The sequence below is a fragment of the Castanea sativa genome, chromosome 2 (genome assembly GCF_040712315.1).
Source record: "Castanea sativa cultivar Marrone di Chiusa Pesio chromosome 2, ASM4071231v1".
In the NCBI taxonomy this organism is placed as follows: domain Eukaryota; kingdom Viridiplantae; phylum Streptophyta; class Magnoliopsida; order Fagales; family Fagaceae; genus Castanea; species Castanea sativa.
Genome location: NC_134014.1, coordinates 8,428,455 through 8,446,941, shown reverse-complemented (window position 1 = coordinate 8,446,941; position 18,487 = coordinate 8,428,455). Strand labels below are relative to the sequence as shown.

Below are 18,487 nucleotides of genomic sequence, written 5' to 3'. Positions count from 1 at the left end.
TTGAATGGGACTTTGTAGGACATTTCTTGTAAAGTACCACATGTTCCTCCACATTGAATGGTTGACAACAGCTTTATCGACTGCATTAATGAGGAAATGACCTGAACAGTAAATCCACAGCTCAGTAGTTCCTCCCACCACCTTCACCAGGAGTCTAGTGGGACAAGTGTCCTAAGAAGATTTGGGAGAATTAAAGATGGAGGGTTAGGATACAAGACGCCATGGAGTATATAAAGGAATGAGATTCTCAGATAAAGGGGGATCCAGGAAGAATTGAGAGAATAGTAACTGAGAGAAAATGAACAGTATTTGTAACAACCAAGAACTTTGTCCTCGGGTAAGCTTGTAAAGCTCCATTCATATATTAAAACTTTAAGCTTTTGGTCTTTCTTTTCCTATCTGTGTCCTCGGGCGAAGCTCACACTTGTTCATCTCACTTTCTATACAAATATCTATTATTTTGGACTGGGTTTAGGAAATCCAACATCACTGTTTTTGGTGGGCTTGGGCTGCCTAATTTCGTGTTCTTACATTATATATATAGATATGGTGTGTAAATGTGTGTAATAGCTTTTATCCTTAGGTCATATTGATAAAAAATATATATATATATTCTCATACATCTACTTTTTATTTTATTCACTTTTATAGGTTAAAATGTGGACTTTTTTAAAAGTTTAAACATTTCTACATTATCAATTGTAGAAATATATGTGAAATAGTAGATGCCAACTAGTACCAAAAAAAAAATATATATATATATATATGTTTCCTAGATATATAATTTGTTGTGAGAAAGAGAAGCATAGATACTTTTTGCTTCCCATGAGTTTCTAACTCTAGCTGGTTGTGTCAAGGCGTCTTGCTATGGCTGACCATCAATTAGTTGACATGGATTGTATGCCCTATGATTATTACAAAGGCACTTCTAATTTTTCATAATTTTTTTGTTGAAATATACTATTGATTCATGAAGTTTATCTACTAAACATTTTTTTTTAATCTTTGAAGCTTAATAATTAAGCATTTTTGTCATTTTGATTTCTAAAGTTTCACCTAAGCATTATTAATTTCCAAACTAATAAAAATGAGTGCTATTAGTCTCTTGTCAATTTCAGTTGTGTATGGAATTCTCAGCAGTTCAGCAGCAACTGCATAACTTAGCAACATATCGATTAGGCTAGTTAGGGGCAATGTGAAGGCAACAATTTCATGCTTCACAATCCAAATGTGGAAGTCCTGTCCTTGATATTACCTCTACAAAGAAGACTTTAACCAAAGTGTGATAAGGTATTCCTTTTTATACGTGACCAAGCATGATTAAATTAACTGTAACTGAATGCTAAACTGAACTAACTTGAACAAAAAGTAACAATACATAAAACTAAATTGAACAAGGATTAATTAAAGCAGTTAATAGAATTAAAATTACTGGCATTAACAATATAGAACCGCACAAGAAGTAAGGCTAAGTTAACCTAAAGGGAGACTACAAAGGATAAACAAGCAAAGTTGGATTCCAAAATTAGAGAAGGTATTTAGTATCAAATGATATCATGTTAGCAGTTTTAAAATCTAATAAGTGTGAGACATGTCAGTAACAAATAACTACTCCACTAACAAATGAAAGACATGTGTTAGTGAGTAATTATTTTTGTACACGTCTCTTGGCTATTGGATTTTAATACAGATGACGTGATGTTATTTGATACAAAATATTTTTTTCCAAAATTGATGAATGTACAAAGTGATGACACGTGTCCCTTTACCAATGCATATAAATATGACAAGTAGGATTTGCTTTATTTTTTATTTTATTTTTCTACTTTTGGGATAGGAACAGGTTTTGCTTAGTCTTAGATAGTAAAGCACAAGAAATTTCATTAAGATGTGATTGGCTAATTGCTACCAACCAATTTTATATTACAGAATGTGAGGTCCACAAATATGTTTAGAAGACCTAATATGCATATAGCTACTGGACAAACCAAACCATAATTATATATTTTCCAAACTGCATAGTTGATTTGCCTTAACCTTGTAACAAATAAAGAATGACAAGATAAGACAAAGGCAAAAAACATAAATCAACCGCCCATGGAAAATAACTCGTTACACTCATTTATCTCTACTATTTTATATCAGTCTTCACAATTAATGTAAAAATATACACATTTTAATATATGAAAGTATGGATGTAAAAACAAAAACATTTTTTTGAAGAGTTGAAAATATTATTCAACGGAAAGCAAATTACAAGGAAAGAAAAGAGACAACCTCCCTTTCTACATGACTATACTCACTGGGAGGGCAACAACCCAAACCAAAGGAACCAACCCAACTTTGATTCCTAGACCATTTAGCTAATTTATGAGCAGCCATATTTGATATTTGTCTCACAATAAACTCAATTAAAGGAAACTGAAATCAGGGAGGACCATGCCACATGGACAGCCACTACAAAATGATTTAGTGTCCAATGAATACTACCCTGAGAGGGAATTTATACATGTCTTAGAATCACTTTCTATAATTACATGTGAAGCATCATAACAAGTTGCAAGAGCAAGACTGAGTGCCTATAACATTGCTAATAAGAGTGATGAAATAAAAGAACACTTCTTTTTATTTCATCAGCAAACCTGCACACTTTTAACAACGAGGTTACCTTCACCAATCTCATCCACAAAAGCTTTGAGATTGATATAGGAAGAAGAACCAACTTCGTTGGTAGCCTCCATAGCCAACTCCTTCCATTTCTTGGCATTCCTTCTAATTGCTTCCCTTCTTTCTCCATCTCCCACAACCAATTCCAAACATCTCTTAATCTCATCACCTTCAACAATCTCATCTTTATTCACCGTCACCCTCACCCCTATCTTCCACACATCTTCAATTAGCTTCGCATTTGTCCCTTGATCAGACTGTTGTGGAAATGCTACCATTGGCACCCCTAAAACCAAACTCTCCAAAGTTGAATTCCACCCACAATGTGTCACAAAGCATCCTAGTGAAGGATGTGACAAAACCTCCACTTGGGAACACCATGGCACTATCATTCCCATTTGTTCCAATTCCTCTCTACAACTCAACTTCTCTTCTTCTCCACTTTCCTTAGCTCTTATGACCCATAAGAAGGGCCTCCCACAATCCAACAATCCACGTGCAATTTCCTCCATTTGTTGCTTTTTTAACACCAATAAGCTTCCAAATGAAACGTAAATGACCGATGATTCAGACTTCGAGTTGAGCCATTTGATGTAATTTTTGGAGCCATTAGATAGATCTCTTCCATCCAAAATAGCATATGGAACTAGCGGTCCAACTGAAACCAAGTTAAGTTTTTCAAGCGCTTTTAAAGCCTCGGGCTCTAATGCATCAAAGGTATTCACTAGAACTCTAGGATTGCTCTCCTTTTCAAGCGCTTCAAGTTGGGCTTGGAATTTAGGGCGTAAAAGAGCATATGGGTTTGAAGCAAGCAAGAAGGAGGGAAGGTCACGAGTAGCGAGTAATGGCAAACCCGGTAACTGTATCGAACAGGAGGGTCGGTCATCGCTGTCATTCCCAATAACATCGGCAAAACCATTGTAATAATAGTAGTATATGTCAAAAACCATTGCAGGTTGAATCCAAAGAAGGGCAGAAGGAAGATGAAGCTCACAAGCCACATCAACAACCCAAGGTAGAAGCATGGTGTAGACTATGCACTGTTTATTGGCGGTGGAGACAATGAGGTCAGTGAGAGCTTTAGAGCCATTGTACTTGAGCTGATCCCATTGTTTTTCAACATCGTCTACAATTCCGTCATCATAGCCGTCAGAGAAGGTGGCGAACGACAAGCCATCAGGAGGACAGCTTTTGATCATGCCTTGACGGTGGGCACCAACAGTGGTGAAGAAGGTGACATGCACTCCCAAGCGAATGAGGCGTTCAGCGAATTGGAAGGCAGGGTTTATATGGCCTTGCGCAGGATATGCAACTATGACAAATTGGCTATGTTGCTGCTTCAACATGATTATTTGATATTTGATAACGATTGTGAAAAGTCTAAACAAAAACAAAATAGTTGTTTTGTACTTGAGATCTGTGAGATTTATATAGATGGACTAATGCATATAAGGATGAGCAAGGCTTAAAAATAGAGCAAAAAATTGTAGCTTTTAAGTCACAAATTTTGCCACAATCGTACACATAATAAACTATAATTGATAGAGAAAAAGTAATTAATGAATTTATAGAAAAGTGGTAGACAATCAGCCATAATGTAAAATAATTATAACAAAAATTGTGAAATTTTTGTGGTATTAGAAATTACGTACTAAAGTGGACTAGGTAAGAGTATTAATGACGTTTGCAGTGACGATTTGGAGAAGGTGGGGCTTTGTGATTCAATTTCTTGTTGTTGCTGTTTTTATTGTAAACGACGAGGACTAGCTGGTCTGACAAAAACAATCCAATGAGTGCAAGTTTCAATAGGAATATATGATCAGTCCAACTTGTTTCTCCTGGATGCATTCATCTAAAGCTCTAGTTTCTGCGTGGGCCCCAATATCTAAAGCACTAATTTTCTTCACCCGATAGCGTCGTGTTTGACTTTGACCTGGCATTGTATTGGGCAAGAATTTGAGCCTTTGAGGCCTAATGGAAGCGGTGAAGGCTACAGAAATTTTTTCAAGATGATGATCTGACTTAAAAAATATATTATTTTACCATCTTAAAAACTATTATTTTACCATCTTAAAAATATATTCATCCATTTGAATATGTAAGCATGTATATGCGCATGTTTCCACTATGAAAAATGACTAATGTCGCATAGAACAAAACTTTTCTAGGGAAGCTTGATGTCAATCTGTAGTTTCCAATAGCAGGGAGGCAAATCTATCTATCTATATATTGACTGGACCTTGTCCGTGCTTGCAAAGCTTTGCTCTCTTCTTATTTATCTCTTCTTCTCTTAGTTACTTAGTATTTAGCATCTCACCACTCTAAATTATCACACACTCAAGTTGACCCAATACATAATATTGCATACTAAACCAAATTAAACAAATTCAACACCATCAAAATAAATAAGTAATGAAGTGCTAAAATTATGTTTTCAATTTCTTTGTTGCACAGTTGATACTGTACACAAAACCCAATATTTTTGTTTTGCTACAAAGGACATAATTTTATCTTCTACATAGACACTTATAGTAGATGATATTCATACTTGACTAGAGGGTATTCTAGATACAACCAGCTGGTTCATGAGAATATCATCAGCCCCAGTTATTATTAGTCTTTGACAATACCAATAGTTTTTCAAATTCAATTATTATTAAAAATTAGTAAAAATTAATTTCCAACAGATCATATATTCATGTTAGAATATATATTGAGTTTATAAAAAAACTGAGCGAATTCACTTTAAAAAGAGGTCCAAGAAGGCCAATATCAAGAAAATCTGATATGTAACTACCAATTTTTGTTGGATTCACCACACTAAAGAACTTAACACGGCATAATAACAACTTCAACACCACCAAAATAAATAAGAAAATATATGAAGTACTAAACTTAACATCAATCCACCCGCCGTGAGTCGCAATACAAATTTTGGCCACCAACAGTCATGATATGCAATACAAATTATGGTAATTCACGCCAAACTTGAGTTATAATAATTTAATAACAATACAAATTCTGGTAATTTACTCCACGCTTGAGTTATAATAATGCAACAAACAACCAAAAAACACTATTTATGATATAGGGTTTCTAATTCTAAGCAAATCTAAATTCCTATTTAAATTTGGAGTTGGAATAAAAAAATTTAATTGATGATAGTGATTATATTGTGTGGGATAGGATAATGTGGTTTTGTTTTTTGGGAGAAAGAGATGATGGAGAGACCGGGAGTTGAAGAAGAAGAGAAAAGGAGGGGAGATGCGTTGAATGAAAAGAAGGAGATGGAAAATTGACTCAAGTTTGCATTTGGAAGTTTTGGGGTTGAGTTTGCATTTTTAGAATTTTATCGTGTTTTGTTTTTTGGGGGAGAAAGAGAGTTTTTTTTTTTAATTAATTTTTTTAAATATTGCTAATGTGAAAAATTGTAAGAGCTTCAAATTTTACAAGCCAAGTCATGAGAAAGTCAAAAAAAAATTAAAAATGTCAGAAACTTTGATTTTATAGTATATATAGATGAGTGAACTATTGGAACTCTTCTTAGGATCTAGACTAAGATAACAAAACACCATTTCATGAAAATCATTGGACAATTTCTTAGAATTCTTAATATATTTTTCATACCGTAACCCAATCCTTTTTCTAACTAGTTGAGTTCCTCCACTATGTGCAGTGTAAATTGTTATTAATTTCCTTCAATATTTCATAGATTTTTGCTAGAATTTTGTTGCTCAACTAGTTGACACCTCCTAATGCTTCCAACGAAAACATCTAGAGTTTAAATCCTCCACCCACCCCAACAATCTATTTATCAAACAAAGTATTTCAATAATTTTCCTTGTACAAAATTATAATCTTTAGCGTTCTATTTCATAGACAAAATAGAAAGACATTAAGTGTTGTAGCGATGTGATCATACTATGTGTTTACAAATTTGTAAAATGCATGATATAGTGACTGATATAGATAGATAGATATGATTCATGCCTATTTAAGAATGCAAACATCATTTTGATAAATAAAAATGCAAATATATTTTTTACATTCTTGATTGTATGTTATTAAATTTATTTATTTCTTTTGTTAGACTTTGTTTCAATTTTTGCAAAAACAACTAAATTTGAGGAACAATAACATATTTCAAATCAATTGTTTCTCATATAAATCTTGGAACTATGACATCAAAGTATATATATATCTTAATAGTAATCTAAGTACATTGAATAAATATTACAATGTTGGTTCCATTTATATGTGTGTGTGTGTGTGTGTGTGTGTCACTAAAAAGAGTTCGGAAATCTAAATGTTTAAAACTAATTTTAGTACATTCACAAATATTTAATTTTTTATGGCTTTTATGTCAATTGTTGTCAAATAAACTAAACATGAGGAAGAAAGTCATATTCTAAATCTATTATTATTATTTCAAATAAATATTTTTTCCTATATAGAGTTTGTAAAAATAATCATATAAATTTCTTTAATATAAATAAGTAATGTACAACAATAAACACGTCAATAAGTTGAGTCTAGGTACAAATTTACTTGATGTTTGCCCCTGTGTGATTATTTTCTTCACATTTGATTATAGACTTAATTTTATATTTTTACTATGCGGTTATCTCATATTCAATTTTAACTTAACTTTCTTTAATAATGACACTAATCTATAATATTTTCCAGCTTTGGAATTGCCAAGACTTATAGTTTAAATTGGTTAGGATTGAAGATTGATACTATTAGTGTTTAAATTAACACTCTTTACAAATACTAGTAAGTTGCCCGTGTGATGCACGATGTACGGATAATATTACAATATTTTATATAAGATGGTTTTAGAAAATGTTGTACATATATTATAATATAATTGTTATAAAACTTTTATTGGAGCATTTTAATATTATATAATTAAAATTGATTAATATGACAACATAAATATAATGATATAAGAGTTAATATGGAAAATAAGAAGTTAGTAAAATGTTTAATCCCACATTAAAAATGAGAAGAATTATTTTATTCTTTTTAATTGTTATAATTAATGAGCTAATATATTTTGGACTAGATATTGGACTAGATACATGCTCAAGGGGAAGGTGAAAGGAGGAGGTCTCCCGAAAGCCTTATTTAGCTAGTTATATTAGGGTTAAAAATTAATGAGCTCTTTGCTTTTAGATTTAGTAAGAAAAAAGTAAGGCTAGTTGTTATACTCTTTTGTACTTTAGATTTAGATTGATTTTATAGGATTAATTAGTATTATGCCCATGCGATGCACGGCTTAATTAAGAAATTATATATAAATTTTTAAAAAAAAATATGTTTTTTGATAATATAATCAAATCTAATAAAAAAATAGTAAAAATATTTTCAAGAATTAAGTTACATGGAAAGTGTATATTATGTAACTTTTTTTTTTTTTTTGCAAAAAAGATATTGTGAAATATTTTTTAAAATATAATAAGTTTTAAATTTCTAAAAGCTCTTAGTATTAAAATTGTAATTATATATATATATATATATATGTATATATATATATATATATATATATATATATATATATATATATATAGCACTTGAAAATATTTCCATTATACTTGCTAACATGCATGCACAGTAGCAGAAGTGGTAATCATATATAAAATTCTTGTATAAATGACCAAAAAAAATAATAGGAGAAGAAGATAAGAAAAAAAATTATATCCATTTAGTAGACTTAGAGTTTTAGTTTAACTCAATTTCTCTTGGATTCAACTTAATGAGGTGTGAAAAATATCACGATTTTTTTTATTTTTTTATTTTTTACGTGTAGCAATAGGTGTAGTAATTTAAATGAAAAAAAAATAGATGAAGATGAAGATTTTGGATTGTAATCAAATTAAGAAGAAATAGATGAAGAAAAGAATTTGGGTTGTAATTAAATTAAGATTTTTATCAACTTCAAAATTTTAGAAGAAGAAGATAAGAAAAAAAATTTATCCATTTTTTTCTTTTTAAAATCTAAAAATCTAACAAAATTTCTTTAGTTTGGTGCTGCCACTTGACGCAACCACGACGTCTAAGTCCAACTTTTATTATATATAATATAATATGATATCTTAGCTTCTACTATTATATAGCAAGTTTTTTACGTGGCAAAACATGATTGATTTTAGGATTAATATCTTAGCTTCTACTATTCTCTTTTTATTATTATGGTTAGAAATTAATGAGCTCTTTAGCCTTGCTTATACTCTCATGTACTTTAGATTTAGTATATAAAAAATAATAATAAGGCTAGTTGTTAATTATACTCTCATGTATTTTAGATTTAGATTGGTTTTATAGGATTAATATGCTAGCTCCTGATGATGTGAAGAAAATCAGTAGGCTGGATGTTTCGGACTTGAAAGGACTACTGGTTGTCTTGATGGCCTAAAAAATGAAGAAAAGCAATCAAAGGTGACCGGGGTCGCCGGCCAAGAACCCTCCGATGGCAAAGTTAGTTTTTCTCTCTCAAATTTTGGAGTTCCAACTTTTTAGGATGTGTAAAAAACCTTCATGTGTTTGGTCTAAATGAGCGTTTATATAGTGTCTTAAAGACAGTTATCAAACTTGTAACCTCTCCTGGATTTGAGGAGGTGTGAGGGTTCAAAGATAACTTCTACAACTGCTTAGGAGTTACATACTTCTCACATAACGGTCACTGGAAGTTATGCGTGTAATAAGGAATTATAATACACACTCAGCAATTTTCCTAAGTGTCAGGGCCTCGTCCGAGGGTCCTTCAGTTGAGTATACCTCGCTTAGAAGGAAGGTTGTTCCCCTATGGATGACCTTGTTCAGGATGAGGTTTATGGCTTCCTTGGACGAGACGGGGCGGTTTTGCCCCTTGACTACGCGAACCTCGTCCAAGCTTCTTCCTACACGGACAAGATAGTTATGGACGAGGTTCCTACAATCCTTGCTTTACTAACCTTGTCCTGGACGAGCTTCATGGACAATGCTGGAGTTGGTATTTTATCATATCCCATCAGCTCCTACTATTATATAGCAATTTTTATACATGGCAGCACATAATTGATTTTAGGATTAATATCTTAGCTCCTCTTTCATTGATATTTTTGAGTTTGTTTTTGCAGGTAACAGGGAGCCCGATCTTTTTACTGCTGTGTTGTGGACACTATGGAATAAGAGGAATAACTTGCGCTTGGGCAAGCCTGCTCTCTCACTCGGCCAGGTGGTTGATTTTGCTCAAGACCGAATCTTGGAGAGAGCTTCTTGCAACGTGGTTTTTCAACAATCCCGACCCCATTAGGTAGCAACTTGGAAGGCACCGGATCAACATGCTTATAAAGTCAACTTCGATGGCGCGATTTTTGCAATGACTTGCTGGCTTGGGAGTAGTGATCCGTAATAACCAAGGACTGATCATGGCTTCACTTACTCAGCAAATACCTCTACCCATTTCAGTTATAGCGGTAGAAGTCTTGGCTGCACGGAGAGCATTGGAGCTTACACTTGAGCTTGGCTTCGACAACATCACTCTTGAAGGGGACTCTAAAGTATTGATCAAATCATTAAAGACGGGCTGCAACTCTTTGGCTCATTATGGTCACTTAACTACAGATATTCATATTCTTATGTCTTGATTTTCCTCACTTAGCTTATCTCATGTTAGGAGACATTGTAATGATTGGCACATGCCTTAGCTCGTCGAGCATCCTCTACCCCTGATATGTCTATCTGGATGGAAGAAATACCACCAGACCTTAACTTTGTATACATGGCTGATTTGAATGGCCTAAGCTAATAATATATTGCTATCTTGATTCTCAAAAAAAAAAAAAAAAAAAAGCTTCTACTAATATATATAGTAATGGATATTGATTACAAGTCTCTTTCTACGTATTAAAATCTCAAGCAGAGTACATTATCAACCAATCAGAAACAAAATGCATAATAAAACCACGAAGGTTTTGCTGTAACAAATCCAACTCCAAGTATGGTCTTCAACATAGCAATTGTATCTTAGTAATGTTTCAGTAGATTATTGCGCTTGAGTATATCACTTTTCTTTTTTTTTGGAGTATATCACTAAGTTAACGCTAATTACTTTGGTGACTTATAGAACTCGCTAAGTTCAATTTTTTTTTTTTTTTTTGGTCAGAGTTCAACGTTAAAAACTAATTAATCAGTAATCTAAATTGACAATATATTGGGGTATTATCATTTTAGGTATATAACGGACTTTAGGATTTTTCTAGTTTCTCTAAATTTTGAGCGGCCAAATATTTATGGCTTCCAATTTTGATAGTCTAATGATATTTCAATTTAGTGATTTATTATGGAATTAATTTACAGTAATAGGCAAACTGTGATTAATTTTCTTTAGTGGTAATATTTTTCCCATAGATATACTATCCATTTTCTACAACAGAACTTTGCATATATCTCTATCCTAAAAGGTTAAAAGTTTTTGTTACTTGTTTTGGGGGTTTGCTTGAAATGACAAGAGTTTGACATGAAAATTCAATGACAAATTGACAATATGGAGAATACAAAGGAACCTGTACAAAACCAGCTGAGCATATAAATTTTAAATTGGCTATATTTCTTATTTAATGGAAAGCTATTTAATAAAAAAAAAGTGAAGATCACTATAAGGCTGTTTTTAGTATTTTATCTGGACTATGTTGTGCTTACTATTTTGAGAGATGATGTGAATATTATAGTTTGTGTACTCCCTACATTTGGTTAATATGGAAACAATATTATAGCATAATAGCAAACCCTAGAGTACGTAATTCTGATAATATGAATGTTAATATTTGAAAGTTGGTGAGTTATAAATATTCTCATTTTGCTAAAAATCGACCTAAGCAACCCATTTCCTGCATGTTTAAAAAGTAGAGGAGAAAAAAAAAATGGTGTACAACGTTTCATTCTTAGATCACGTAATCAAGATGGTAGGTGGTCGTCTATACTGGCAAATATTTTTGCACCAAAGGCTCACTACAAAAAAAAAGGTTCTATAGCCGCGTTTTTAAAACGTGGCTATAGCTTGAAAAAACGTGGCTATAGGACGATTTGGTCTATAGCCGCGTTTTTTTAGGCCACGTTTTCAACCATGGCCTAAAGTGCGTAACTATAGGCCTGATGGGCCTATGGCCACGTTTTTGTAGCCGTGGCTATAGGTAGGACCAATGGCCACGTTTTTATAAACGTGGCTATAGGACATACTCTAGCTACGGTTTCAGAACCGCGGCCATAGCCACGTTTCAAAAACACGGCCTTAGACTTCTCAAAAACGCGGCTAATCTTGCTTCGGGCAATCAACAATTGCCCTATAGCCACGTTTTAAACGTGGCTATAGCCGCGGTTCTAGAACCGTGGCTAGAGTATGTCCTATAGCCACGTTTATAAAAACGTGGCTTCAGCCCATTACTATGGCCACGTTTTGAAAACGCGGCTATAACCGCTGTATCGTTTTCTGAATTTGTCTATAGCCGCGTTTTAAAAAAACGGCTATAGACTCTTTTTTTTTTTAATTTGTACACCACATGACAAATGCATTTACAAACGCTGCTATAAATTTTACAACGCTACTATAAAAAACCTGTCACACACACAATTCCAACTTCTTATTCCTGCAAAATTCCAACGCATGCAACAAAATAACAATCTCAAACCTGTCACAATCTCAATCAAGCTTTAAAGACTATGAAAAATTATCAACTTTCAAGGAATATGCAGTTGAATACAGCAAAAAAGTTGCAACAAGTATCAACATATGATTTTTCAACCATCCTCAACTACAAACATTACACAGCTGCTTCTAGGGGTTCCTTCCCATCTCCAAGCTCTTGTCTACAAGTGGATACCCTTGTTGCCTTCCAGGTAGAACACAGTTTATATTTCAATGGCACTACAAAAATATAATGGCAGTAGTTAGACAAGATTTGCAGCTGCATCTATAAATACAGACACTCTAAAATGTGGCAATGAACATTTGCTAGCCATAGAGACCATTATACTAGAGATAGCAAGCTTTACATGAAGATAAAATGTGGCAAATTGTGCCATTATCAACAAAATTACAAAACTACAAACCACCTACTTTAAAATCTTCTAATAATACTGCGTTCTTCATATACACTAGAACAAAGTTTTTAACTTCGAAGGGATCTAATAAATTGAAATTCCTTTGGTAAGCTCAAAGAGAAACAATAATAAGCAATGCAAGCAAAAAAAGACCCAATCCAGAAAACCCAATGGTCATCCCACAAACTGCCTCTTTGCAACAATGATGTATCTATAAATACAAACAGTCTAATGAGAATGGTTGGTAAAGTTAAACAACTTGTTACCCAATTCATGTTCATAATTCTAAAACAATTATAATTTATGCGGATAAAATTTGGTCTCTACAACTTTTTACCCAATTTATGAAATCAAAATCTTCCACATTCAATGAACCATATCCATATCAAAATAAATTAGATACACATTATCAGCAGATGTTGTCTCAAATCCTTGCACCTAACTAGAAACAACCCATTCTCTTCAATTCAAATGAAAATGAATGTGCAACTATTACTACAAGCTCTTTCAACCTTGTACCTCCTCTTCATCAAATTCCACAAACTTCTAAGTCCAACCACACCATTCAATAAACACAATATTGTAAAATAAAACCCTATAGCAATGTAGGAAGGTGGGAAAGATAGACATACCACAGCTAATCAGACTTGGACAGACAAGGCACGTCCATGTAGAAAATGTACTCCTTGGCAACATCAAAATGTCAAATGGAATGCTCAACACACGCTTGTTCTCATTGGACTCATGTTCCTACAAAGGAAACATCAATTTCTCAAAGCTCCCCGTGAAATTCAACAAGTGGTTCACCAAGTCCCCACTGATCCCAACACGGCTCATTTTTTCCACTTCTTAGCAACACACACGAATGCTCCATGAATTTCAACAAACACAACAACAAGCATTAGCAACTAACAGTGACAAGAGTCATACTACATAAACTGTTCTGTCAAATTATTGTTGATGTCACACTAATTACATTGATTTGCACATTAATTTGGAAACTATTTATAGTAAAATTGACATAGCTTCGAAGATTTTTATTTTTTTTGAAGCACTGCTAAGGTTTGCAACTTTTTACCCAATTTTTCCTAGTAAATAGTAAAAATTCATAGTTTCTCAGTTGTCATACACTCAAAACTTTGTTTATTAAATATAAATTCATTCCCTATGCATGTCTCTTCCTAGACAACGTGACAAGTATAAACTTCACTCATCACTCTTAAAAAAGCCCACTCGAAAGCAATACAAATTCCTTTGAATACCAAAGGTCAAATTCTTCCTAAACAACAACAAAAACAAATCTTTTCAAAGTGCCGACATACCTGCCACTTATGAAGGTACTGAGGCTGACCATGTCCTCTCTTAATGGTCCTAGTGCGCTCGAAAAGCCTGTCAGCAAAGACTCGACTTGCCATTATCAACATGAGCGCCGATTTTGGAAACTTTCCTATCCAACAAAATTACACAAATTGAACCAGCAAAAAGTACTAAAATAACAATAAAGAAAACAAATCAAACCACAAATTACGAAATGGTATTGTTCATATTTCAAACTTACAATGAGAATGCATGGCTTCACTATTTAATCTTCTTGGTCGTTCTTCTATGTTGTTAAAGCATCAATGTAGTTGTCTACATATACAAGAGATACAACAACAAGGTTTTTTGTTCACAAAAAATATTGGCCATCTTTGAATGGCATGATTGACCAGTGTCTAATATCAAAATAATAATAATGTCTACCATATTCCTTCATGAACAGCCAAAATATTGTCAATCTGTATATAATACAATATACAATCACAAAATACCCACGAAGAGTCTTCAGTTAGATGCAGCGTTACCCTTAATACATTAAACACATCGTATTATTTCTAACGTAACAATTCATTGCAATAAACCATTATTTTCTTTAAATTAAATTAAACACAACATTTTTAGTACCTGAGACTGCAACTGTAAAGCACTTATAAGTGGGCATAACTCACGTAACATGTCGCCCATTGTTTTCATCACCTCTGCCATTTGTTCGCTATGCTTTGTTTCTGATTGGGCAATTGTTGAGGTGAGTTCCGTCTTATGCTGCTCATGTAACTCCGCAATTTGCTCCTGATGCCTCTGATCTACCTGGGCAAGTTGGTCCCTCAAAGTTTGGTGCGAACTTTCCAATTCAGTCATTCTATGGGCTGTTTCGATGGACGACGATGGAAGTGTGTAGCAATAACAGTTGGACCCATTTCTTCCTGATGGAGTTGGTCCAAAACCCACCCCACGAACACGTCCAGAGCGTTCTGCCCCCATCACTTGGGCAAAAGCATCATCCTTTGACCATAGGATTCCTTCGCATCGTGATCCTTGTAGTGCACTCCCACGATTTAAAATTTCATTCATTTGTTTCTGTTATCACACAATAGTGAATAACATAGTACTTGCTCTAAACACTTCACGCACAAAATACAAAAGAAATAAGTTACGATATACGACTTACAATCTTCTCCCCCACATCAGGAGTAACAGGATGCCCTTCTTTGGTGCTGTATACTTTCGCAAAAAGCACGACACGCTCCACTACCTACCCAGTTTCTTTTGCCTACATATTCAACATTCTCATTACAATAGTCAAAATTTATGTTGGTGATATGAAGCGGCAATCGACAACCAAACTTAGCAAATGAAATTTCACTCATAACATGCAGTATAATGTATACACAAAATAAAAACAATTACATTATTACGTTCAAGAAGACAAGTTTTGTTATCTTTATGCAAATGCTTAGTTTGAAGCGGTTTTGGTCCCTATCTTTATGCATAGAAGCCAGCTTTGGTGTTGTATGTCATTGCCTAATTCCTTGACCAACATGTAAATATACATATATGACGACTGTTTATAGAGAAGCAAAGTGTAACAGATTAAAAAAAAAGAGTAAATATTACACACATTATATATTCATTGAAATTATTAATACACTCAAGTTGTATGGTTTGTCATTGAATCAATATTATGTAAAATGCATTCTACACTCAGAATTACACCGTTGTAGTATAAAATCTAAGTTTCTAAATAAAAATAAATGACAATGTACACAACTTGAATGATGCATATTCCTTAATGGTTCATCAACTTTAATACATTCCTCCAACTCAACTATGACAATCATTTTTTCAAACAAAATTTTCTTTTAATATGTTACAAGGAAAGACAGCACTTAATGGTTCACTTATTCTTACTTTGTTTGTAGGAAAATGGTTCACAAACATATTTTGAAAAAAGTAAGTTGTATCCTTGTGTCAATACTCATATCTTGTGCAAAGTGTAACAAATAGGTGTATTTTGATAGTACATTCATGCATTGTTTTTTTTTTTCCCCTTCCATGCACAAGTTAAATCAGCTTAAATCTATTATGATGCAAGTATGAGTTTTGTAATCAATCGTGTGATAGCCATGTTTATCAGTCAAAACCACCAACTAGGCATCCTACAATTGTACCTTAAACATAGTCACACATTATCACTCTGCATTAATCGCTCCTATGTGTTGTATGCATGCACCTACCAAACATATGCATGCCAATTGTATTGGAGTTGTCCACTTTCAACCTATTTAGTTTTCCACAGAGAATGTAGGAAAGGAAAGCACATTCAAAGAACAACCGATCGCTATATACCAAACCAATATAGCAAGTTCACAACGTGGCAAACATAGTTCTTAATGAAATCACTAATTAAGAACAGGAAACACCACAACAAATGTGTATTCACAGTCATGAACATGCAAAAAAGCCAAGTCTTCCTTACCCCAACATTGTGCTCTCATTTGCATCAACATGAAACCTCACATGGTCCTCTGACCGGACATTTTATTACGGAATTTTACTAATGAGACAAGCAAGGCTAACAATTCCATATTAATTCACACAAAATGCTCAAGATTCTTCTGCAAATTAGTTTCATCAAATTCTTTATATTCTTTACATTTGAATCTAAAATTGTACAATTTTAAAACCCTAGGTAGTTGTTATATAATGCATTTCTTACCATATCATCTACAGTTTGGGCAAAACTTATAGGCCCTGATCTTGCGATCTCCTTCTATTTACCACGACTTCTTTTGTTCGTACTACTTAATGTCTACGAACAAAAGAAAACAAAAAAAAACATTAGGGTGTCCATAAACTGTACTCAGTAAATTCAAATACTCCATCATATCTATATTACCACTAACAGATAAAATAGCAAGAATATTTTCATACCCGCGTGTCTTCATGAAACCAGTAGTCAACTAGCTGAATAAACTGCTGCTCGTCAGCCCAATCTGGTCTACTTTGAATGACATCTGCTCTCGACGCATCATCTTTGTAGCATTTCCTTTTCAACTTGCCCCGTCGATTCCTCCTCAATTCCCCTAGCTGGTGCATTGCCCAAGTCATTTGATCAGCTGGTTGGATAATTTCTGGGTCAATGATCCACCGTTTCTGCAATGCAAAAATTGAGTTAGCATAGTACAATAGTCCACCCTACTAAAAAATCAGAGACTTACCACACACACAATTATACCTAACAGTTTAAATTAGCTTAATTTGATACTACCTCAATTTCCGTCCAACAATCTACTTTGTTGCTAGTCGGGACATGCGTCCAAGTAGTTGGCACAAATGGGCAGTAGACGTGGCTGAGGCAAAAAATGCCCAACCACCTTTTGAATGTTTTTCCGCTCTCCCCAATTGGTTGGCCGCGTGCATTTAAGTCACATTCAATTTTCATGTTAGGTGGAAGACTCCATATTCGCGTAAGCAACGTATTTCCACGCTTTTTACGCAAATTATTGGATGCTGGGGTTTCTTGAACTACATCATCTGCACATTCAAAAACCACCATTACGGATGAAATTTCGAAGTTCACAATTACAGAAGTTACTGTATATAGCTCAAGTGCTCAAGTAACATGAATATGCTCTTGGTAAATGTGGACATTTTCATACTATATTATTACTTAATCTTTTTTTTCCCATTCATTTTGTTAATTTACTTATTACTCAGTACAATAAGTGAATTAACAAACTTCATATTTTCAAAAATTCAAAAGAACCAATGGGCAGCCTATTGTTGTTGGCTGAAGAACATAATAAAAACCATGTAAACGAACCATGGTAATAATTAATATTAATATTAAAGGAAATTTGTACACTAAAAATTCAAATTGTCCCTAGACATGTAAACTACCTGGGGGCTGCGTCACATCATCATCACTTGCATCCCCTCTTGCCTGATCAGCCACAAAGGCAGCGTCCAGCTCCTCCTGCACGCTCTGTCGTGAACGTCCATTTCCTTCACCAATTTGAACCACCCTTAATCCACGATCCCTGGCTGCAGCCAACAACAACATAATTATGCATCTAGTAATAAATATGAAACGTTACATTTGAAGACGTGTCCACTACCTGGGGGTTGTGTCCCATCAGCACTTGCATCGACTCTTGCCTGCTCAGCAGTACAACTCGCCTCCAACTCCTCCTCCCTCCTCTGTCTCAAACGTGACTATCCTTCGCCAACATGAATAAACTTCAATGTACGTTTCCTTCCCATTCCTGCATTCAACAACTTTAGAACACAAAGAAAATGTTAATTATAGACAACAATCAATTGCTTACAATGCAAGTGAAAAACACAAAGTAAAATAACTCATTTTAATATCTAACAGCATATACAACCCACATATCAAAGTTTAAGAGCTTTTCTT

General features: G+C 33.8%; 1 protein-coding gene across 1 annotated transcript; it reads right to left on the bottom strand.

The window, feature by feature from the left end:
* Positions 1–2,390: 2,390 nt before the first annotated feature.
* Positions 2,391–4,179, bottom strand: LOC142626437 (phloretin 4'-O-glucosyltransferase-like). The gene has a single exon (XM_075800257.1). The coding sequence runs from the start codon at positions 4,011–4,013 to the stop codon at positions 2,634–2,636; it is 1,380 nt and encodes a 459-aa protein (XP_075656372.1). The 5' UTR covers positions 4,014–4,179; the 3' UTR covers positions 2,391–2,633.
* Between the last annotated feature and the right edge of the window lie 14,308 nt (positions 4,180–18,487).

What these genes read in the sequence shown, in the direction of transcription:
- LOC142626437 (XM_075800257.1), bottom strand. Translation starts at nt 4,013, where the DNA reads ATGTTGAAGCAGCAACATAGCCAATTTGTCATAGTTGCATATCCTGCG.